Source organism: Ammospiza caudacuta, chromosome 5, assembly GCF_027887145.1.
Source record: "Ammospiza caudacuta isolate bAmmCau1 chromosome 5, bAmmCau1.pri, whole genome shotgun sequence".
Lineage (NCBI taxonomy): Eukaryota > Metazoa > Chordata > Aves > Passeriformes > Passerellidae > Ammospiza > Ammospiza caudacuta.
In genome coordinates this window covers 25,818,023-25,841,943 of record NC_080597.1, presented here as the reverse complement: position 1 = coordinate 25,841,943, position 23,921 = coordinate 25,818,023, and the positions used below count along the sequence as shown (strand labels likewise).

At 43.7% G+C, this 23,921-nt stretch overlaps 1 protein-coding gene across 1 annotated transcript in view; it reads left to right on the top strand.

Moving 5' to 3' along the window:
- Positions 1-23,921, top strand: part of SYN3 (synapsin III) — a 185,078-nt gene that overhangs the window by 23,935 nt on the left and 137,222 nt on the right. Inside the window, exons 3-4 of the mRNA XM_058805619.1 lie at positions 7,751-7,808; positions 18,044-18,135. Coding sequence (XP_058661602.1) covers positions 7,751-7,808; positions 18,044-18,135 — 150 coding nt within the window. The remainder of the gene's footprint in view (positions 1-7,750; positions 7,809-18,043; positions 18,136-23,921) is intronic.

Genomic DNA, 23,921 nt, shown 5'->3' with positions numbered 1-23,921 from the left:
AGTTGTTCTTTTTGCGTTTGCGGGATATCTAAGTTACATTTGTGAAACAGCTCATGTGGCTTTTCAAAGCCATTGGTGTGTTTTGTCCACATTTCAGGCTGTTTCCAGAGCTCACAGTGCTGTGTTTGCTGCCTTGTCCAAAATACAAGTGCCCTGTGTGCAGCAGTTGAGTATTGTATTATATACATGAGTATTGTGAAACGCTTCATCAAAAAATGAGTCACAGAGGATATAAAAATTGCATTGTTTTATCTCCTCTTTAATTTGTAGCCAAATCTGCCTGAACTACTGTCTCCAAAAATTTTAAGATCAAGGAAGAGAGAAACTGTGATTAGCACTGAATTAAATCCTCTTAAAACATTTGAAATGGTTCTTTGTATAACAATAATGTCATGATTCAGGTCTAATTATGGACTGATTGGACAGGATTATTGTTTTATACTGGTCAAAGGAAATAATGAATTCTTTTAAAAAAGAAAATAATTTTCCTTCTGAAACATAAAAAATATTGAGCCCTAAATATGTCATTTGCCTAAAAATTTGATTGTGAATAATAACAGTCTAATACTGAATCTTGGTAACATCAGAGTTCCTAAATACTGGGACTTTTTTCAAGGAATTCCTTTTAAAAATATTCAGTAAGTGTCATGAGTAATTTCATGCTTTCAGTAGGCTGAAGGTGATATACTAAGGCTCCTATTAAGAGGAGTATTCCTGCACCTAACTCATTTAAACATAATGAGAAGTTTTGGAATTTAAGCTTGAACTTAAGAATTTGCTGGTAAAATTTCAAACTTTTGTCTATATTTCCTGGTAAGAAAGTCCCAAATCATTTAACATGATGGTCACTGACAATAGATTATTATGAGTAAGTTTTTTTTTACACAGTGCTTTTAATGTTTCACAAGTTCTGTGCAACAATGTAGCAATAATTTGAAAAAACTTACACATAAAATTCACATTTTCACAAGTCTGGTTTAAAAGCCCTTATATTTTCATCATTTAGCTTTGTCTACCCAAGACCAAATATTTTTTTCCTATGTTTCCTGCCAAATTCCACTTTTTGAGAAGTGGAAAGCAGAAAGTGGAGGCAAGTTTGTGTTAAATGAGTGTGTGTGTTTGTGCACATATGCACGCCTGGGAGCAGCATGGAGAGTTTCTATATTCCCTAGCATACATAAAGGGTGAAAAGGAGACAAGGCTGTCAAAATTTTTCAAGAAATTGCATTTATCGCATCGCTTTTCAATCTGTTTTAGGTATAGCACCGTCATGTCTGTCTGTATTTTTGTCCTGCATATGTAAAGTGTCTTGGGATCTAGTCCCCCTAAATGAAAGGTGATACAGAAATGTAAAGGATTAATATCATTACAAAAATAGACACAAGGAATATGGAAAACATTCCCCACCAGGCTATAACTATGCTAATGCAAGTCAAATCTGGGTCCTTAATTACTTTACCAGAATTCCTATAAATGCATAGAATTTAACCTCAGAATGTCCTGCCTAGTCCTGTAAATATAAAAAAACAACATCCAACAAACCCAACCCTCAGATACATTTCTCAAGGTTTGTGAGCCAGATTTCTTCTGCCTGAAAGTCCATAGCCCTGCCCCAGGATTGGTCCAAGCTAGGCCGGTTCTACTGCTCCTCAAATTCAAGGAGAACTGAATTAGGCTGGGAAAAAAATTGCAAAATCCTCAACAAAAATTGATACCCATTGCAAACAGCTCCAGGCCATAGTATTTAGATTTAGCAACTTGGAAATGTTCCAGCAATGCACTATTTTGATAATACACAAAAATGAAATTGCTGCCTCATGTTGTACTTCATGCAGTACCCCACCTCCATCCCCCAGCTCTCTGTGGGCAGGAGGAATGTGACCACAGCACAGCCTGGGTGGGGGACCAGACCTACAGCAAAGTGTCCTTCTTATTCTGACAGATCAGAGAAGCACAAAAAGCTGTGCCCAAAAGCAATAGTGCTGCACTAACTAGTGCTTCTTCTCGTGGTGGGGGATGGCTTTGATTACCCCTGTGTGATGAGCAGGACGTGGCACAGGAAGATGCTGGGAGGCCACTATTGTGTGGGACTCCACAATTCCTTGAATAGGACAAGAGGCCTGAATGGCTGTGTCTGCAATGGTTAAAGTGCTGGTGGCTTGCCAAGCCAGGTCTCCCCAGAAAACAGGCCTTCAGAAAGGGAGCACTCACAAAGGAAGGTTTTAAAAACACTTCTCCCTTGCTGCCCCAACGCTTCCCTTGCCATCTGCATTCAAGTCAAGAAAATCCTCCCAGCCCTGTAGGGTGGGACCTCAGATCTCATCAAGGACCTCACCAGGAGGACTTCCTTTATCCAAAAAAACCCTAATCCGTCCTGCCATGAGAGCCCAGCACAACCCCCTTCGGGTGAGGCATTCCTTGCCTTGATGTGATCCCATAACTAATAATGTTTCGGGGGTGTTTCACAGTACCCGGGCTGGGTTTGCGGTTCTTCCCAGAAGGCAACAAAAGAAGTCTGTTCCCACAGCCCGTCCAAGGACACTGAGGACACACCTGCAGCACTGCAGAGCTGGCTCTCTTCGGTGGCCTCAGCAAGTCAGGTGGCGACAGCACCTAGAGCAAGGTGATCTTGCCCCAGGGAGGGGCAGGGCTGGTCACAGCACTGCTGGGCCCAGGCATGGAGCTGAAACTTCTGTGGAGCTCCTGGCAAAGTAGCAGTGTATTGAGGGTTACCTTGACCCACCGCAAACCTGAGATTTACTCACGGGCCCTTCCCTGTCTGTATGTACAATGTGAATACCTTTTCTTTCTTTCTGCCCTTGCCTCTGGTCCATCTAACTTTTTATTCAAACCTTGTTTTCTGAGGTGTCAAAGCACACATCCACCACTCTTATTCGCCATTCTGACACCCTCACCTCTTGCATCAAGGTACTCTTGGAGAATAAGTATTAATTACCAACCACTCCACCTCACAGCTGAACACTGCATAAAGGTCTCTGGGCCAAAGTAGATGTGGACAAAACTCCAGCAATTTGCAGACCTCAGCATTTATGGAGTGATTTTTCCTATCCCTGTGCCCTGGGAAGCCAGGAGTTGACCATCTTAAAATTTCTTACTATGTACAGCTGAGAATTTCTGGAGTGGGGAAAATTAGTGGACCGAATGAGAACTGGCTCCTGAAAGGAAAATCTTCCTTATTTTCAACCTTGAGGAAAAAAAAAAAAAGGGCACTCCTCCCCCTTCCCCTCCCTGCTGCCCTTATAGCATGCAGGGGCTGGGGGGGTCGGGGCATTCCAGCAGCTGCTGGCCAGTATCCTGGAAACTGCCTCCTTTTTCCCAGTCTCAGCCCCTTTTATGAAGGAGACAATGTGGACATACAGTGAGTGCCTTGTGCATCACTTGGGCCCCCAGGCCCTTTGACATGGGGATTTTATACAGTGCTCACAACCTCCCCACCCTCCCTGGGGTGCCCCCACACCCAAACCAGGGGGCTTCAGCCTCGCCTTTTCCTAGATTATTCAGAAAGAAATTACAGGCCTTATTTTCTCAAGGGCTCAAGAGAAATATGTGTAATGTGGTGCCAGGGAAATAATTCAGATAATTCCAGAATTTACCCATGGATGCCTTTTGGTTTGTTTACCTGAGTGTCTTCTTACCATTTCTCTCCTTCCACCCACTCGCTTGCCCACCTCTCCCCACGACCCTTGTGCATTTCTCTCTTCATTGTGTTTTGCTCTGGCCCCTCCACAGCATAGGAAAGGCTGCTTCCTGCTCTAGATAAGTGGTTTCCATGTATGTTGATCCAGAGGCACAAGCTCAGTCAGAGGATTTGGAGGAATTTGTCATTACAATATCCTAGTGTCCTCCTTTTGCATGCTCTCAGTGAGGAGAGCCCATTTCTGGGTTGGAGGTACAAGCCAGCTCTTGAGTTTGCAGCTCAAGGCCTCTGTTGAACAGTGATAGAGGTGTGAGTCACGCACATCATGGGGGATTTGGGCTCAGGCTTATTAGTTAATCTGAAAGATGGCTTCCCAGTTTCCAAGACAGCATTCCAATATTTGCAGTATCAGTTCCACTGAGGCCTCTCCTAGGAAGATCTGAAAATCAGTGAATTAGCCTGAGGTAGATAATGGGAGGTGAAATGATCATTTATTATTCCCTGCTGCTGGTAAAGGTACTCTCCATATCTGGCAGAAAATTGTTGTGTATGCTTCCTCCAGCCATGGTAATTGAGGCAGACTGGGGCTGGTTTACAGTATATCTCTACAAAATAAACTTATATCCTTTCCAGATTACTTCATAAGAAGAGGCTTTGGGTTTCTTATGTCCCTGTAATCGTGTCTGAGCTGGGGCAGAAAGCAAAACTTAAGTTTGTTTGATGTCTTTGCACCCATAAAATACATTCTTTTCCAGAGCATGCAGCTTCTTAATCAGAAAGAGAGAGGGGTTTGAGGCAAGCTTCTTTCCTGCAAGCCAGGGCAGACATTTGTGTGTTTATCACAGTCCTTCCTCCCTCCCTCCCAGTGCATGGGGCCACATTTAAATGGATTGCCTGGCTCTATAAATCCCACCCAGGGACTGCTCTTGAGTATGGCCCTGCAGTTTTCTTCAGTCAAAACATGTTTACAAGCTAATTCACTGAGATCACAGCAACCACACCAGCCCATCTGCACCCTGCCTGGCCAAATTACAGCTCTGTGTTGTGCTGAGCTGAACATGCTTTAAATAAAAGGGTGGCCAGCCAAGCAGTGGTCAGTGCTGCAGACCACCTGGCAGAGGCAGTGGGTCTGTGTGGCCAGTGGCTTGCCCAGTGTCCCAAGCTGGGGACATTAAGCCCTCCTGGGGCCATGAACTGCTCCTCTCATCACTGGGAGCTGAAGGTGAGTGGGGACGCTTCCAAGGTTCCCAGAAAGTTTTTGGACTGGTCTTCTGGGCACAGCTCCTCTGCTGCCCTACAAGCTGCCTAGATAGCTCTGCAGCAGTCAGGTCCTGGACAGAGTTCTGGAAGAGACTTGCTCGGGTGCTTTTGGGGCAGAGAGCATGCACAAATGTCTTGTGCAGCCAGGAGTCTGCCAACTCCTGGCATGTTTCTACATGCCTTCTCCCTTTCTCATGCATCCCCATCACAGCAGCATGGTCTTCCTTTCCTCTGTGCCATGGCCACTGTGAGGACCACAAGCCATTTCAGACGTTGTGCAGAACGGACCCAAAGAGTCTCTTGCAAGAGGTATGATACTTCCACAGCAGTGGCAATGATTCCAGCTTGCTTAAAATTTGAGGGTCTCCAGGAGGATACTAAGGCCATTTTTCATTTCATTGTGATAGCCTCTACTGCCCAGAGGCTCCAAAACCCCAGGTGAGAATTGAAAACATCACTCCATCCATTTCAAAGATGTTTCAGGAAGAAATGTTTTATTCTTATCCTGGGCTTTGTCAAATGATGGGTGGGCCAAAATATTTGGCTGCAAATTGCTTAGCACCTGTAGTCTTCAGAGACACTCAGAGCAGGTTAAGCTTCCTGGGGGACTGTTTTGGGAAGAAAGTCATATTTTTTACTGTTAAAGGAAAGTTCTAGGGACATTGGATGAGACAACCTGTGTGGAAAAAGGGACAGACAGTGGTCACACAGTGTCTAAGCTGAGGTGCCTTGCACCACTCCAGCAGCTCCCAATGCTGGGTGCACCCTCTGTGTGACCACCCATAAGCCCAGCCAGTACTGCAGAGAGGAGAAAGATGGGTTTGTGTGCAGGCTGATTTCCTGGACCAGGCAGTGGAAGCCCCTGTGATGCCCCTGAACCAGGATGAGGACTGTGGTCAATCACACTTCACTACAAGCTGAAGCAAAGCATCACCAAGGAGTTTGCATCCAGCTGGTCAGCAAAGAGGAGAGGCCATAGAGGGAGGAAGTGTGTTCCATAAATGTGGGTAAGGAATATATATTATGAGCATGCTGGGAATAAAATCAAACTTGTACCAGGGAATAGTACACCTCAAGTTTCAGAGCAGTTCCTGTGAGCCCTCTGAAAGCTTATTGCAGGTTTTAAGAAGTCACTGGTTCCAGCAGTACCCCCAATGTTTAGGAGTGAGGAATGTTGCCAGACCCTCTTGAGCCATGCCTCCAGAAATTTAATAGAATTATTAAGTGCTTTTAGAGTTGCTATTTATTGTTAGAGGCATGATGTCTTAGCTTGTCTGCTGAGTTGTTTTTTTCATGCAATGCTCATAAATTAAAAAAAAAAAAAAAAAAAAAAAAGAAGGAAAAATGGGCAGAGATCTGCTTTTTGTACCAAACAGGGTTTTTTTGAGTCACCTGGTCTCAGTTACACCTGGCTGCTACATTGTCCCTCACCTATACAGAAGTCTGATGGATGGGCTGTCTGGGAAGGGAAGTGTGATACAGCAATCAGATGTCCCTGTTAGAATTAAGCAGAAGGCTGTTGTCATTTTTAATGTATTTTTCTATTATAATGAAAAAAAATTACTTCATTTTGAGCCAGAATGACAAAACAACTTTTTTATTTACACATCACATTTCTGGGGGTGGGGAATGTGCAGCTATAAACTGATGTGATTCAGCCATGGGGGAAATTGCCTTCCTACTGTCTCTCCTTTTTTTATTGGAACAAATAGACACATAGTAAAAATGCAAGCCAGCTTTTTTTTTTTTTTCTCATACTATAAAATAGGGAGCAAAGCCTGCTTCCCCTCATTTTCCTTTATTTCTTTATTCTGTCCTGTCTTTGCCAATTGGAAACAGAAACCAGAGTTACTTTGTCTCTGGAAACAGCTCTTGTAGGGCTAAACTGTTTTCAATGCTTTCCAAACAGAAGAGCCCTTTGGAGCCTACATGGCCTTCTGAAAGTTTATAGGGGAGGAGGACAAAATAAATTCATATTTTCTTCTGTCAAGCTTGTATGGTGAGAGGAAGAATTGGTGAGAAATATTCACTGGGAAATTTATATTGGCAATTTCCCCACTGACCAATCAATATCAGGAGCATTATACGTAAATATGAATACAAAAAGCTAAAACTGCCTGTCCTTTTCCTCTGTTTTCTTCTCCAGCACTACTGACAGCTTTCCCCTTGCATGAATTACCTACTAGAAGTGCTTTGTTGACTGCATGGTGTGAGGAGATAGGAACAGAGGTGGTGGAAGGTGTATGTTCTCACAGCAGTGTTCAACCCCAAAGCAAACACAGTTTCTGTGTTCAGGTGACGAGATCCTTCATCAGTGACCCTGTAGAGATGCAGATACAGTTTCCCTAAATCAACAGCGAAAAGGAACAGAAATGGAAAGCAGCTCTGGAGTGAGAGAGCATGAGAACAGGCTTCACAAGTACTTCAGCTGTGATGATAAAGCTCCTTGCTCAACATCAGAAGAAATTCCCAATGCTGTGCCATATGTTGTTCTCCTTTTACAGAATAAAGATTGAGTATTAAATGAGATACAGCAAGGAATCACTGATTAGAGTTGTTCCCTGGAAAAGATTAGGAGAACATTTGGTTTTCAGTTTGAAAATTAAATGAAAAAGTAACAAGCCTTGAAGGAACTTTCCAATGTGGTTTTCATCTGGCTTGGCAGGTTTGTCCTGGAGAACAGAAAGGTAAAAGAAGATAGGAATTAAAAAAACATGCTGTGACCCGGATTGAAATTCTTCATCAAAAAAGGGAAATGCAGAAGCAAAACCGTATGTAATGAAAGCCAAAAATCTTATTTAACCATGTTTATCTCTCTTGTTTCTTCTGCAGGGCCAAATATTTCCAGGGGAAGAAGGTGAATGGAGAATTTGATATCCGAGTGGAACAGGTCAGTGCCAAGTGAATTTCTCTCTAAGGAATGTATGTGGACACAGCTAGGGAGAGCTAATCTGTCCCAGGAACAGTACTGAGGTTCATAGCCTGGTTTATGTGCTCCCCTGGGCACTGGACACATTCTGTTTCCCTGTTAGCCTTGGCACCAAATACTCATTTCAATTGAAGCCTCTTCATGTTGGGGTCTGTCCCCTGCTCTGTGTGTTGGTGCAGTGTCTTCAAAAAAAGTCCCATATGGACTGAGACTGGATGCTGTTGCCAAAAGAGAAATTATAATTAATAATCATCATCTTCAGGCCCCCAACTGGAAATCAGGCATAAGAAGAGAGAGATGTAGAGATAAGAAGGTGGTCCTGAAGGAACCATATGCTTGTTTTATACTCATTAGGACTATAAAAATGTTTGGGTGAGTAAAGAAAGCTGCTGAATGTTGTTTGAATGACCTGATATTTCTGTTTTTATAAGGCTGTTGATTCTGCATGTGTGCATGTACAGATTATTAATGCAATGCTTTTGAAGACTTTCTCAGGACCCATTGCCCTTGAAAAGGTGTTTCTTTTCTTTTCAAAGGGGTCCTGTCCTGTTGTCTATGACTGTTCCTGAGCATATATGTTCTGATCAAACTGTGTCTGGGACAGATTTTTCTTTTTTTATCGATATCACACTTGTCAGTCTGGGTGGTATTAGCAAGAATAATTCTTCCTGGCATTTCCTTATCAAAGTATTTATTTTGTTGTCAGCCTTAGGAATTATTCTAAAAGAGAACAGGAAAATTTTAAAAATTTACAAATCATGCTACTCACTTAAAAGCATGAAACCAAATAATTTAGGTTTGCTCTTCAAGCCTCTCCATCATTCAAGGTGGATTCAGCTTCAAAGCTAGACCTGGTACTCTTCAAAATGGCCTGTTAATTGTTTCCCAAAGCTACAGTCTCTGCCTTTCCCCTCATAATCCTTCTCCTCAGATGTTATTGCACTTGAAGTCCTTATAAAGGAACTGCCTTCAAATGTTTGGTGAGTGCAGAAGGTCAGGAGTGGACTCCTGATCCTTGCTGGGGGATCAAGCTGTGACGCTTGTCACCATCACAAAGCAGCTTATCACGTGTCCCCACGGCCTCTGGTAGGGAGGCTTTTCCATTTTACCTCTTGAAATCCTTCACTAGGCTGAATACCCATGTTGCAGATGAGGCAACAAATTGCTCCAGGCAAAGACCATGATGCAATTTCGCTGGTGAGGACCATGGCTCAACCCCTGCAGCTTTCATTAAATGCCCATAGTGACTGCAGCACTGCCCAATGGAATGAAGTCCCCAGTGGGTAGGAGAGTTGAGGAATGGAAAACAAGGATCCTGGCTATTTCCACTTTTCCCCTCCCTGCCACTCAGATCAGGCAGCCCAGCCTCCCTTTAGTGGGCAGAGAGCTGCTCTGGACTCCTCCAGACCTCAGAAGAAGGAATGATGGCTTTTCCCAGCTGGATCACTATCTCTCCAGGGAAACACAGAAGCTGCATTGTCAAGGGCAGTCCTTGAATCTGACCCCAGGCCCCTCTTGTGTATTGTTAGGTCAAGAGGGAGGCACTGATTCCTCTTCTTCCCTTCACTGATTCCTTTTCTTCCCTTCTTATTTTGTGCATCCATCCTTGCTCAGTATTTCTTGATAGTTAATTTTCACTCATTGCTTCTACCCTATTTATTTGGAGCCTTCCCAACTTCACCTCTTCCTCAAGCAGTCCAGGAGCCTAAACTGTTGTGGGAACAGGTCCCCTGAAGTTGAATGTTGACCCTCTCTACCTGAAAAATGAATGTTCTTCCACAGTTTTCTTAAAAAAAATAAAAAAGAACATAACTGTGTTCATCAACATGGTCCACATCTTTCTCTGTGAGTTCCCAGCTCACAGCCCTCACTCCTGTAACTCTCCCCCACGTGGCACACAGGCTGTGCCATGGTGCACAAGCCTTAACCTGGCTGTTCAGTTCTGAATAAACTCTCCATCAGAGACTTCAATTCTTAGGCACCTTATTGAACCCTGAGCATTTAGTCTGCTCAGTAAGTTCATTTAGTTTTTCATTTTTCCATGTGATCTTGTATCAGATAACCACACATTATTAACTCAGCCAGAAATGCAGTTTGCCTTAGGAACTTTTTTTAGATTTTATAGACAAAAAACCACTTTTGATCTGAAAGGCTAAATAACAAAGACATTTGAATGGCAGAAAGCAGTGAAAGGAAATATCCAAATGTTAAATACTTTTGGAAAACCACACTGGGAAAAAGCCATTTGCCTTATTTTTACTGCCCATGCTAACTCTTTTGCCATTCTTCCAGGATGTTCAGTAGTTGGTTTGAACTTTTTCTCTCCTCTTTCATATCCATCTCTGTTACATTTTAATTCTTTCTAAGCAAGCCATTTTAGCAATCTGTGGGGGAAGCAGAGCAGGATAGTAGGTGATATTTTTTAAAAGCCGTGACATCAGTTATTTGTAAAGGAGCAGGAGTGCTGCAAGCAGCAGTCTTTCCCTCTCTCAGTTATCTAATCTGGTTGTACACCCCTACCAGCTCTCCAGGCTGCCTCCCCCTCCTCTGAGGAGTGCAGGACATTTGTGATCATGCTGTCCTGCTCTGTCTGTCCCCCACACCCAGCTCTGTGGAACGCATTGGCTCACTTCAGCTGGATTCCAGAACCAGGCAGAAGTTTCTGCAAGAGGTGAATCCAGTTCATGTTAGACACTGGGTAATACACAGGGAAGATACTGTTAAATGCCATCCTGCTGCTCAGGGAGCTGCTTCTGCAAGTCTCAGCTTCTATGAAAGTAGGTTTCATGGAGGACTCTCCAATAAGGTGTTCTGGTTCTCTGGCAGTGAGTGAATTGCATACCTTGATAGCAAGCCCAGGCCCTAGTTCTTCACATCCATTATTCCCAGGAAGAGGTAGGGGTTACTGTGGGCATCACCTGGTGCCAGTGGATGAGGATGGCAAGGACACTGCAGTGTGTACACCACTTGTTGTAGTGTGTTCTGTTAGTTTGTTCAATTGCTCCCCCATTTTATATTATGGTTCTGCCCTCGACTGCTTTTCCTGCCACTGTATTGTCAGTCATTCTGTTGCCTTGGTTACTCCCGCCTTAAGTTGTGTCTGTCTTCCAGTTACATAAGTTCTCCTCCCCCTGTTCCCCCATACAGGGTGCATACTCCTCCCACCCTGGGCCCAGTCAGTCACTCCCTGTTCCACCTAATTCTCCAGAAAGTTCTTCACTCTGGGAGTCATGATTGGCTGTGGTGTCGGGGCCCCTCCTTGATTATGTATGTATTGGTTGTCATTGTGTGTCTGTTAACCTAAGTTCACTCCCTCTCCTCCCCTGATTGGTTCTGTTGTAAACCCCTCCCCTGGATTCCTCCCCCTTTATAACTCTGTTGCACAGGTTGTTCTTGGTCGCTCCTTGTTGGACTTACATTAGATTCAGGCTGGGATCACTCCCTGGTGTCCTCCACCAATAAACCTGACAGTCCCCAGAGTGTCCGGCTCTTTCCTCGTCTTCCTAGCAGCGATCTCGTCCGCACGGACGCAGCCTGAGGCCACTGCCGCCAAGGGGCGTTCGTAGGAGCAACCCTGGGGCCCTGCCACCGGGGTTGACTCCCCACCGCTGCAGCTGGCCGCCCTCAGCTAGCCGGACGAGCCACCTACAAAGGCCGCGGACCGCTGCAACCGCTCTCCTGTCATTCATTAAAATTAATGTGAAGCCTGACTTCGTTTCTTCTCGTCTGATCCTCAGTGTAACACTGAAATCATATTTATAATATGCTTTAAAGGCTGAAGGATTTATTATTGTCCACCATTTAGTGAAACCAGGCAAGCAGAGCCACTGCTTTCTTCCTGCTGGCTGCAGGGAGGGAGGTGAAAGGCTTTGGTGGTGTAAAGCCAGTTCAAGCACTCCCCTGAGTCATGGCCTCTTTTTCTTTGGAGGCAGTTTGGATTGCATTTTGCTTGTTAGGGTATTTTTCCACTTCTGTAGCAATGATAGCTGTTCATGAGACTGATTGAAACACTGATCCAAAAGTGAAAATCTATTTGACCTATTCTGATCAAACCCCTGATGGTTTAAGTTTTACTCAGTATGGGTAAAGCTCTAAGCTTTAAGAGAACAGCTGAGTCTAAAAATACTATCTCTTATTTTATGCTAAAAATAAGCTGCTTAAATTTTGATCCACATTGTTGCTTTTACTTGTCTGTTGATTTCTGGCTTTCAGGACTGCAGTGTATGCATCTCTAGTTCTTTTCCCTACAAATACAAATACTAAAAAAGTTCTTTTAGAAATGAAAAGTGTACGTTTGGATAAATGTCTCTAAGGCTAAGTTGAACTTAAAGAAGAATCTTAAAGTGTCAAGGGAGTGGACCACATTACTTTTAGTCTCTCACAAAAAAAAAAATCTTACTTTTATCTCCTCAATTCTTCATTGGCCAGAGGGCAGGAGGCATTAGGAACCACAGTATACCGAGGAAGAGGAGGAATTATACCATAGGCCTTCTGCTCTGTCAGATGTTTTTCTTCTTTAGAGAGAAACTAATTCAGCACCTCCTTCCCCACCCTCTCTGTGCTGTCCCAGAGGAAACTAAACCTTGTGTGCTCTGAGGATTTCTGAGGTTTTCTGTTTGGATCATTACGTACCTTGTGTGGGGTCTCCTTGGGCATGAAACATGCCCCATGCCCCAGAGGAATGCCTCATGGCCAAATATCCCCAGAGACAAGCAGAGAGGGTGAGAGAGATGGGGCTGAGAGGTGACAGCCCCAGGCCCATCAGACAGCCATGACCCTGAGGGTGGGGGCAGATGAGGGGACCCTTGATGCCCATCTGTGAGAGTGATGTCTGCAAAGCAGGACATGTGCAGAGCAGGGTCACTGGGATGGCCGTGGAGATCTGGCTTGTGAGAGAGACTGCAAGAGTTGAGTTCATTTCTCCTGACACAGTGCCAAGTGTAGCAAGGGATTAAAGCCTATGGCTCTGATGGGCTTTTCCAGTCCCGTGCCCTGCACATACCAGTGAGGGACACAGCAGGCAAGAGCAAGCAGCACCTCTTAGAGAGGGTCCCCCACCTTCAGGGTACCTTTCCTGCAGGTATTTCCCAAAGGAATTTTAATATGTTCAGAGACATCTTTCCTGGCATTGCCTAATTGATGGTGGAGTGGGGTGAAAAGTATGAAAGGGGAGTCATGAAGCCCAAAGGCCCATTTATATTTTTATCCTTGGTGTTTGTTCACCCTTCTCCTTCCCACCATTTCCTTGCTGTGACGAGGTGGGTCCGTCTGTCTGTCTGACACGCATTTTTCTTGTATAGCTCATTCACTTGTTCCCACTGTTCAGTTTATTTTCAGGGAATGATTATTCAGTGAACTCCTATGTACATGCTTCTGGAAAAGTCTTGTGGTATAGATTATGACTCCATTGGCAGCATTGTCAGGAAAAACGTTGTACTTGGCAGTCACAGAAGATAATTGTAATACAAATCATGAGTTCCAGCTCCATTGTACTTCCCGCCCTAAAGAGGTATTTTCATGTGTGGTGTAAAATGGTCCTTTCAAAAGGTAGAGTGTGACAGGTCTGTGTGTGATGAAAGGAAAACTAGCCTCTTGTCAAACAACACTATAATTTTTATTCATTATATGTTTAGGGTTTGGGTTTTTTCCCAGCTGAATGCCAAAAACAGTTCAAGAACAGCAACAGGGTTCTCACAGCTTGCCACATGCAAGCATTCAGAAACCATGAATAAAGGGAGAAGTAGCAAGAATTACTTTAAAATCATTATTTTCTTAAATGAATACTATCTTTTTTTTTTTTTTTTTTTTTAATTTCCATTGGCTTTTGGACGTTTACAGAGTTCATGGTTTTGAGCCATTTCCTGGGATCAAAATATTTAGAAATGTGCTTTTTCTAAACCTCAAATTTTCAGGTAACTTCTGAAATGAAAACTCAAGAGACCATTCTGAATGCCATCAGAGCTGATGCACCAGGTGTTCTCACAGGTGAAGGCATGTGGCCCTTCAGCACCAGCATTGTCTCTAGCCTAGGAGAATCACCCCAGCTTCAGGAATTGTGAAGAGCACTTGAGGAAGCTGCTCTTGGAGCCATAAAGCAATATTCACATCACAGATGGGCTCTCTCCATTCTTTTCTCCCAGAGAGCAACCCTAGTACTGGGGAAAGGTGGGGAGCAGGGTGCCTGCCCAAGGGAAACTGTCTCAGGAAAAGACACGAGGAATCAGGATGTGTAATTCCTAATTCTGCATGCATGCATAGCCTCAGCCCTCATCCTACAGGCATCCAAACTATGTGCTCACCTTTCTGCCTGTGCAGGACTTAGGGATTGCTTATTTTCCCCTTGGGATGCTTGTAATGGTTGTAGTGAAATGTGCTGCATTAGGAATGCAGCCTGATGTGGGCCCTTCCTTGTACATATCAGAAGATCCACCAAAAAATAAGGGATAAAATCCATGAGGAATGTATGAGATTTGATTTTCCAGTAGCAATTCCTCATCCCAAGTGCCTAAGCCATGGCACGGACCAGGCTAGTCAGTAGGCCAGACAAAGCAGTGCAGGGATTATAGTGGATCTCAGCCAGAGAATATGAGTTAAAAAATAGCCACACTGCTGCATGTATGACAAATCCATACTCAAGCATATGGTTGGCAATTTTACATATGGAGGAAGTTGTGGACTTGCCAGAGAGAATCCCTGTGACAGCAACAACTCTGATCAATTCACTGAAAAGATCACCTACAAGAAAATCTTATAAGAATGGGACTACTTTTGTCTAAAAAAAAAAGGGGGCAGGTCTTTGAGGAATAAAATAAGTCTTCAGTTTCTGCAGAAAGAAGTAATGGACACAAAAAAAATGCTGCCTTAAAATGTAAGGGGAGAGATTTAGATTGGGCTTTGGGAAAATTTTCCATTGTTGTTAAGGTACAGACTGCCTGAGGAGATTCCTCATCTATGGAAGCCAGAAGAAGGTTATGTAGTATCTGCACACAATGGCAGAGGCAGAGCTGGTCATGCCTTAGGAAAGAGGGAAAGACTATGTGATGTCTTGAAGTCCTTCCAACACAGCTTCCTGTTATTCTGTGAAAAATGCTTAAAATACACCTTGAACACATGCTTCCCCTAAATCACTAACAGGCATATCTACCAAGCCAGGCATTTCTACTATTGCATGATTGAAAACGAAATATCTTCCTGTTTTAATATCAGGAAACAGAAACAGACACTCTAAAATAGCTCACCAAAAAGAGCTCCAGCACACAGAGGACACTGATGGAAACTGAGAGTACCTTAAGGTTTAGTCCAAATGATTTGGAGAGTCTTCCAATTCTTAATACCTGAAGGAGGCATTTTTGACAAAACTGTGATCAAAGTAGCTGTGGGTATCATCTCACATCTGAGCCTCACAGAGGTATGAAATATTTCTACTCCCACAGTCTTATTAGATTATTCTTCAGGACAGATTGTGTCACGTTTGTCACACATGGTTTGCTCTTGCCCTGAATGTTTTTGCAGCCACTGGCACTGCTGCAAAGTATAAAACACCATCAGGCTAATGCAATGCCTTTTTCTGTTTCATGATTCCTAATGCAAATGACTCTGCAAGGCCACAGGGAGCTGGGCTCTCCTGTTTTGTGCATAGTTACCTGTCACTCTATCTGCATGGGCTGCTTTCAAAGACCTCTTTGTCTGCAAGGTAAACTCAGGCTGGAGATGATCTCAGAGCTGAAATCCCAGCCAAGGGAAGTCATCGGGCTACAAAACCCACAAAGTTAAAAATACAGGGAGCACTGGAAAATCAACAGGAAACAATTTCTGCTGACTGAAGGTTTTAGCCTTCTTCCAAAAGCCAGCTAGCAGTAGCCTGTTGGATGGAACAAAGCAGCTACATGAAAGGAGCAGCATTCCTTAACTTTGTCTGTTAAAGGCAAAAGTGAATGCCAGGCAAAGGTCAGGATTGTCCCTCAGCTCTGATTGTAGATCTGGACGTTTTGGGAGTGAGATAGCTGAATCCCCCAGACCCTCTCTACACTTCTCTCTCCTTACCAGTGTTCCCTGGACAATAGTTGCCAAAGGGGATTTCTCCTTTTCTTCTGGCTCTTGACATTAGCAGGGCCTGAAATTGGTCCTGGCAGTTTGGCATGAAGTGCTCACCAGCTCAGGGGGTTCTCAGGGCTGTTTGCAGGTCAGGTGTCTGAGCACAGCTTTGTTGGCCTGACTGCCTCAGGGAAACGCCTGTCAGAGCAACTTAGTCAGACTGCAAGTGCCCCTCATCGAATGAAGACTGCCCATTTTCTCCCCCAGCAAAGAGGAGTGTTAAGCACTCTACTACAAACCATCATGGAAAAAAACTTTGGAAGAAAAGCATAAAAAACATGAAAACACAGACCTAAAACTTCGTTTTCTTGCACTGGTGTTCACATCAGATGATGCATTCCTGAGTAACAGAAGCTGGAGGTCCAGCTCCACAACACTCTGCTTTCAGAGTGGGACATCTCTGAGGCATACGGAGACACAGAAGTGGAAAAAACATCCTTTCATCTCCCCAGTCTACAGAGCCTCTGGAGCTAATGTGTACAGTAGCAAGCTTGCCATCTCCCATTGGGGAGATCGCTGATGGTACCCAAAATATCTGATCTTACTGAGTTTGTCCAAGGTGGACTCCTCTCCCCCTAGGTCTCCTGAGATTTTTCAAATGTCTAAAAGGCAGGTGCCTTTCAGGGGTGCATGTTTGCTCACCTCTGATCTGATAGGGTCACTGAAGAAGCGTGGCTGTGGCCAAGGCAACACAGTGCAATCTCTCATGAGTAAAACCCAGGCAGTCACCTGAACCATTGCCAATCCCTCCCTGTGAGCATGTCTGTGTGTGTGTTTGTGTTTGAAGTAGAATTTATTTCTTGGCAATAGGAATTTTCCCCCTCTTTTCATTGTAATGGGGAGTTACAATGATGTAAGATTGTGTAAGGGTGTTGCTTTAAAAACTTTACGCCAAGCTGCAGACATGAAATCTCATTACATCATCGGGTCACCAGTCCACAGCCATTGCTTTAAAATTACATGGATTTTAAAAGGAAAGTTGGAAATTATTTTTTCATTTGTCGTCTGGCCTTTGAGCCTTTACAGGTGCACCAGTTCTCCATTGGCAAGTTTTTTCCATGAGTTCATGAGGACAAAACACTCTTCTTTTTTTCTTTTTTTTTCCTTTTTTTTAATGCATAAAATTTGTTCCTGGCACTATCTTTTGGTTCCAACTAATAGAAGTAGCAGAAGAACATTAAACAGTACAAGGATCTCAATAAAGTCATAAGTATTAGCAGCACCATCTGAGTGCTCTGCTATTAGACAGCTACTGGTTAGAAGACGAATTTACTGCTGCCCAGCCTTCATCATACTAAGTCTGAAAAAATGCCTTAAAAGGAAGGGGAAAAAACTGCTCAAAGGGAGAAGACTAAATTTTCTGCGTCACAAAATGAAACCTGTTTATTTATATTTATCATAATCACCCCTGTATCTTTTGCTCCCCATGGCTGAAATATCCCTTGCCAACTATTCCAGCCTTGCAAGTCATGCCTCTTTTAAAATACAAAGTGTTTTAATGATTGAGCAGCTCTCTTAATAACTTACCCAGCTTTGCTAACTCTTTAATAGTAAAAAACTTAGTAAGCAAATCACATCAGGTGACCTCTGCTTATCACCTTCCTGCAACATAATGAGGTTTAAAAAGGTTTGAATCTTTTGTATTAGGTTTAAAGCTGGCCAGTGGCATGGCAGCCAACGCAGACATAATTCTGAATGGATGTCTCCAAGTGGAAACTTGGAATTTGAATTCAAATGACCTAACATATTTTCATTATTATTGTTATTATTTTTATTATTCTTTCCTGTGTGCATTTTTCAGCCTGCTCATTCTTAATTCCTTCAGTACTTATTCCTGCAATAAGTCTAATCCCGTGTACTTTCACAACCCAAGTGTGGGAGCCATAAATACTTCTACAGTCTCTCAGGGCAAACCAGCTATAATTGGATCTCCAGTTGCCTCACAGAAAAAAAAAAAAAAAAAAAAAAAAAAAAAAAAAAAAAAAAAAAAAAAAGAAAATAAGGAAAGGCACATTCCAGACAAAGAAAATTCTGTGTCTGTGTCTGTGTGTTTGTGTTTCTGCCACCCTTGAGTAACACTTTGTCCTTTTGCTCCATTCCAGGCTGAGTTCTCTGAGTTGAACCTGGCTGCTTACGTCATGGGTGGCTGCATGGTGGACATGCAGGTCATGAGGAACGGCACCAAGGTGGTCAGGTGAGGAGCACCAGCTGGTCTTGGAAACTGGGCTCTGTGGATCAGTGTTGGGGCAAGCAGGTTGGCCTCCAGGGTGACAAATATGTGAATTGGGCAGCACAATCCTGGTAGCTTCAAGGATTCTTGGAAGTGGTGAAAGGAATGGCCTGACTCTGGTGGGTTTGTATCAGGTCTCAGGTGCACATTATGCCAGTCATTGTTTCTGGTCTAGACCCTCCATGCAACAGCATGCAAATGCCTCCTTCTCAGGTTCTTTTTAGCCTCCAGACTCCCAATAAAAGGAACAACAGACCTTCTTCTCCCTTGATTTTTCTCTCTGCTCTGTCAACTAACCCTCATTTTAAACAGTGGCTCTGATTCACTAGCCTGCCTGTCTTGGGCCCTGATCCCAGTGGACTGCCCTTGCAGTAGCCACTAAGCCCAGATGACCAGATCAAGAGCAGCCCTGAGAAGAAGGATTTGAGGGTGTTGGAGGATGAGAAGCTTGACATAAGCCAGCAGTATGCTCTCACAGCCCTGAAAGCCAACCACACCCTGGGCTGCCTCCAAAGAAGCGTGGCAAGGGAGGGGATTCTGCCCATTTGCTCTGTTCTGGTGACCCCCCAGCTGAAGCACTGTGTCCAGTTCTGGGGCACCCAATGTAAGAAGGACGTGGAGCTGTTAGGGTGAGTCCAAAGGAGGGCCTTGATAACCATCAGGAGGTTGAAACACCTCTCCTGTGAAGACAGGCTGAGAGTTGGGGTTGTTCAGCCTAGACATGAGAAGAAGAGACCTTATGTGATCTGCAAGTACCTAAAGGGTACTACAACAGAGTTTTGCAAGGACTTGTAGTGATAGGACAAGGGGGAATGGCTTTAAACTGAATAGGGGTGGATTTAGGCTATATACCAGGAGAACATCCTTACCTGTGGGGGTGCTGAGGCACGGGCACAGACTGTCCACAGAAAGTGTGGATGCCCGTGCCTGGCAGTGCTCAGTGTTGCATGGTGCTTTGAGCAACCTGATCTAGTGGAAGTGTCCCTGCTCATGGCAAGGGGGTTGGAACTAGGTGACCTTTCAGGTCCCATCCAATTGTAATTGTAAGATCCTGATGCTTGTAGCCTGAGTTGCTCCTGAAATAGCACTGTTTTCTTTATGGGAGATGCCCGGTGCTCTGGCATTGCCCTGTGGTATATCTCAAGGTAATACCTGTCCCTGTTTGATGGGGATTTCTGTCCTACTAGCATTACTTCATAATGTCATTCATTGCAAGCAGACTCTTTTCCCAAACAGTGCTTTTCCAATCACACATCCAATTCACTTCCCAAAAGCATTGCTCCCCTTCTTTCAAGCACCACAGTGACAGCAATTTGGAGCTAATGTTAGATGCATCTTTACAAGTTCTATGTAAAGAATAGTGTCACATCTGTGTGGGATGCCTCTGTTTACCTTCACCAATATTACCTTCCACCCTATTATTCCCAAGCCTTCATCTTTATGGGTTCCTGTCATTACAACTCTACATTTCATCTTTGATACAGTAGCTTTTCTCTGTTTGTGTTGAAATCTCATTGTTGCACCAAATTAATTTTTTTAGCCACCCTGCTTCTTTTTGTACAGTTCCTTTGCACTTTTTGGTGTATTCAGGACCTTTGAGCTAAATACTGCTGACGTATCTAATCAGTGCTTTTGTCTGTTTGCAACAAGTTCAAAATTAGAGGTAGAGACACATAATCGAGCATGCAGTGATATTTTTGAAAGGGATTATTAGAACAGCTAAAAAAACGTAATTTTGAGCATGCTGGCCTCAGTCTAATTTCTCAAAATCTCATTTCCAGTCCAAACAGTGCAAAGCAAAACATGTCACTGTCAATTAGCTATGACTGTGGTCCATCAATTCATTTCAGGTCTTGACATTTCTCTTAGTACACCCACAAGTCTCCATTTGTTCTTTGGTAAAACTTCACGAGCCTCTGCTAAAAACTTTTAAAGCTGTGTCTGTTACATGCATTTGCTTTCTCCCTGTCTGTTTCTGAATGAAACAAAGTGTTATGTCCCATGAACCAGCCGCTGGAGCACTCATCAGACAGTGTGCAGTGCTAATGCACTCCTGCCTTCGCTTGCTCATGGTGCTGGAAGGTTTCCCAAGAACCATTTCCTAGGTTGATCACATCTTCATTTTCCTTCCTGTGTCTTTCCTCGCAAAGCCATTCATACATCTGGCAGAAAGATCTTGAGCTATTAAACTGAAACTGAAGACAAAATTTATTTTACAAAACTGTCTGGGGCATGGTGTTCATGTTTCTGCTCACAGTGAACACACAGGTATTCCTGATACCATTTTTGCATGGATATTTATATGTGGATTACGTGGGTTTTTGAATGGCATTAGCTCAGGAGGGTTTTTTGTTTGTTTGTTTTCATTCCTGCATGTTTAAGGACGCATTTGCATTGTGGGAAGCAGGTCTGGTAAATATATACTTGTCTGGATATGCAATTTATATAGCATATGCTACATGCCATAGTTATTGCAACCAGCAAATATTTGTTTACAGCCTGTGCTGATATGACCCTGTTGTGCCCAGCTCAGTGAGCTTAAGAGCTTAGGTGCCACCTTCCACAGCCACTCCTAGAAATACTCTAGAAGGTATAGAAATTAAAACTCTTTTTCACTTTAGAAAGCAAATTGTGTGAGCTGTGTAGAGGCACCTCAACCCATGCACATGGGTACAGCTTCTTCCCACTTCCTTCAAGTCCCACAGTCCCATCCACAACCATATCCTGCCTGGCTACAGACACCTTTCAGAGTGCCCAGCCACAGGGAGACACCTGCAACTCACATGTGTGCACCAACACTGATGCTGCTGTCATCTTTTTTCCATCACTTATTTGTCCTCTGTTAATAATTGAGCAAAACATTCAGTCAAAAGTCAGAATGCTTCTAGATGGTGAAATATAATACTCATCATATTTTTGAATACCCAGAATCATGGAAATCCCACTGACAATTTATAAGGAGATAAATACAACACCATCTTGCTAACAACCACGTTTGGGATTCCCTCCTGCAGGAGCCCTGCCTGCTTCACATTCCTCTTCAAAGGGAGAGCAATAGAATGTAGCAGTTTAGGGGAAAGACGGTGAATATACTACAGACCAGTAGATTTAAATCACTGAAATAATAAATTTCTTCAGACCAACAATTCATATTCATATTCAGCAACCACTGGGCTGTCCTCTCCAAATTGACATTACGTTTACTGATAAGCTATCTAACAATTTCTTAGCCTATTAAATTCCATCATTTTGGAGCAGATCTCCTAGTTTTTTCTTTAAACTGGAAATACCATATGGCACCTGTAAAGCAAAGTTCAAACCAAAGGGTTTTTTTCTGCTGATCACTTGGTATTTTCTGACACCTTGGAATTAAGGCTTTCTTTCATACTCCACGTCAACTGATTTGAACTGCACCAGGAAAAAATTATGGTTCTTTTACCAGGAAGATTAATTCCCTTAGTAAGAAGGTATAACTGTCCTTAAAGCCTTCCATTTACCCCTTTTGACTCAGGATAATACTAAAAAAAGAAAAAAAGATGCTTTAGAAATATTATTGGCAATTACAGAAAGCAAAGACATGGACATATACATGACTTCTAGCCTGTGCATCTTGAAATAAGTAGCTGCAAGTAAGTTAGCAAACAATCTAACTGAAGCCAGACATTACTTTGCTTGCCTGAATTTTAAAACAAACGTGGCTCCAAGAATTTAAATTTACAGTAACAATGTTCTGTGTCTCCAACTTCTCTTTTTTAGCTACTACATTCTGCACATCTGTAGGAGGGGGTGGAGGATTTGAGATAGTGTCAGCAAAATGTGCTGCTGGAGACAGAGGCTATCATCTAACAAATCTAAAAAACTGCATCTGTGTTTTTTGTGCCAGTTCCACCATGGTTTGTGAAGGCTCCATCAGCCTGTTCATCACATTTCCTTGAGAGAGCTGGCCATGAAGTATCTTGTGCAGCCTCTAGCAAGCACTTTTCCATGTCAGTGCCCTGTAACCCTGGCCCTGACTGAGGACACTGGGGGGATGAGCTGGGCAAGGGAGCAGCGTTGGGTTCAGCCAGGACTGGTGGGGTGGGGTCCTTGTTACCCCAGCACTTACTTGGAAAAAATTGGCAACAGACCTTCCCTATTGAAAAGTTAAATATGGGAAGCAGGAGGTAGTGTTTATTCATCCCAAAGGATCCCTCTCCAACTTAGACATAGCAACTGGGTGCAAAGTACTACTGGAGTATTAGAGTGTGTAAAAACAAATGGGTTCATGCCTAGTTTTAAAACACTTGGGTGGATTCTTCATCCTCCTCCAGTGCATAAACAACCTCCTTTTGGACAGGTCTACCCACACAAACAGAAAGAGACAGAGGGAACCATCTGGAATATAATTTACTGTAGAAAGCTCTTGGACTGCGTCACTTTTACTGGGGATAGATGTGAGGAAGGGGATTTTTATTTTCACATTCCTCTGAAGGGCCAACAATTCCTTCATATCAATATTTTGGCAGTGTAAAGAGGCTGTCAGTGTTGGCACTGCACCCACTCTGAGATGCATTTATGCTTTCATGATATTATAAAACTGTCTAAGTAGAAATGAAAATTTGGGATGTGTCTGTTTCTGACAGCAGCATTTAGACTCCCAAACTATGATCTCAGGTTCTGTATTCAATTAAATGCTTGACTGTTGGGCTTCAACAGACTTCAGTATTAATTCCACTAGATATAAGGCAGGGATATGTTGAAAATCTGGACAGCTCTTTTACCTGGGGAATACTAATGTCTTTGGGAGCATTTCAGACCTTTAAGGATATAAATTAATCATGCACCAGACTGCTCTCATCTCCTGTCTCCCTGTAGAGCTTCCTCTTTTGCCATTGGGGCCAATCATCCAGGAGAGAAAGCACTTTTCCACGTTTGCATGGGACCTGTCAGAGTGGTGGCCATGCCACGAGGAGTGTGGCACGCAGGCTCCATGCAGCCCCACAGCACAGACAGCAGCTGGGGGACAGCAGATGCCCAGGGGCTCATGTGGGGAGGACCCTGCGAGGAGAAATGGCCCTGGTGGGTGTAGAGGGGTGTCCACAATGGCAGCGAAGGAAAGAGGAACAGCACCCAGGACAAAGCCTTGCTGTGGGGAAGATTTCTACCATGGAATGATGTTTGTCCCTACAGGCCTTGCCTGAATGTGTAAGGTGTGTGTCAGGTGTGTGTCTCCCCTGCTCACCCTGGATGATGTGCCCTTGCTGCTCACAGCCATGGTGGGGTCAGTGAATTCTCCACACAAGCCCATTCATTCCTGTAGTTAACACTGACATTCCTGTTGCTTCCAGCTGATTCAGTGCTTCTATGATTCCCTGTGCTGTGACAACAGGACAGCAGCCTGTTGAATCACCATCCCCAAAATCCCTGAAAGTGCTTTTTTTTCTTTAAGCATATTTTCACACTGCAAGCTACAGTGCAGTCACAGCATCAGGAGGCAAATCCTTTTACATGGGAGGGGTAGAGAAGAAACTGGCCAACTCACAGGTGTTTCCCTGCTGTTCAGAGCTTGCAGGCTCCAGGAGATGTGTAGTCCGACTAAAAAAGATCTGTCTGCACCAGGATGCCAGATCTTTAAAGCCCAGTGAGGACACTGTCCTCTGCCCACTGCATTTTTCCCATCCCAATAGGTTCACTCAGCCCAAAGGTCCATTGAGAAGCAGCTGCCTGAAAGGGGCATGGAGGTTTTCTATCCTACAGAGGCCATGCTTGCT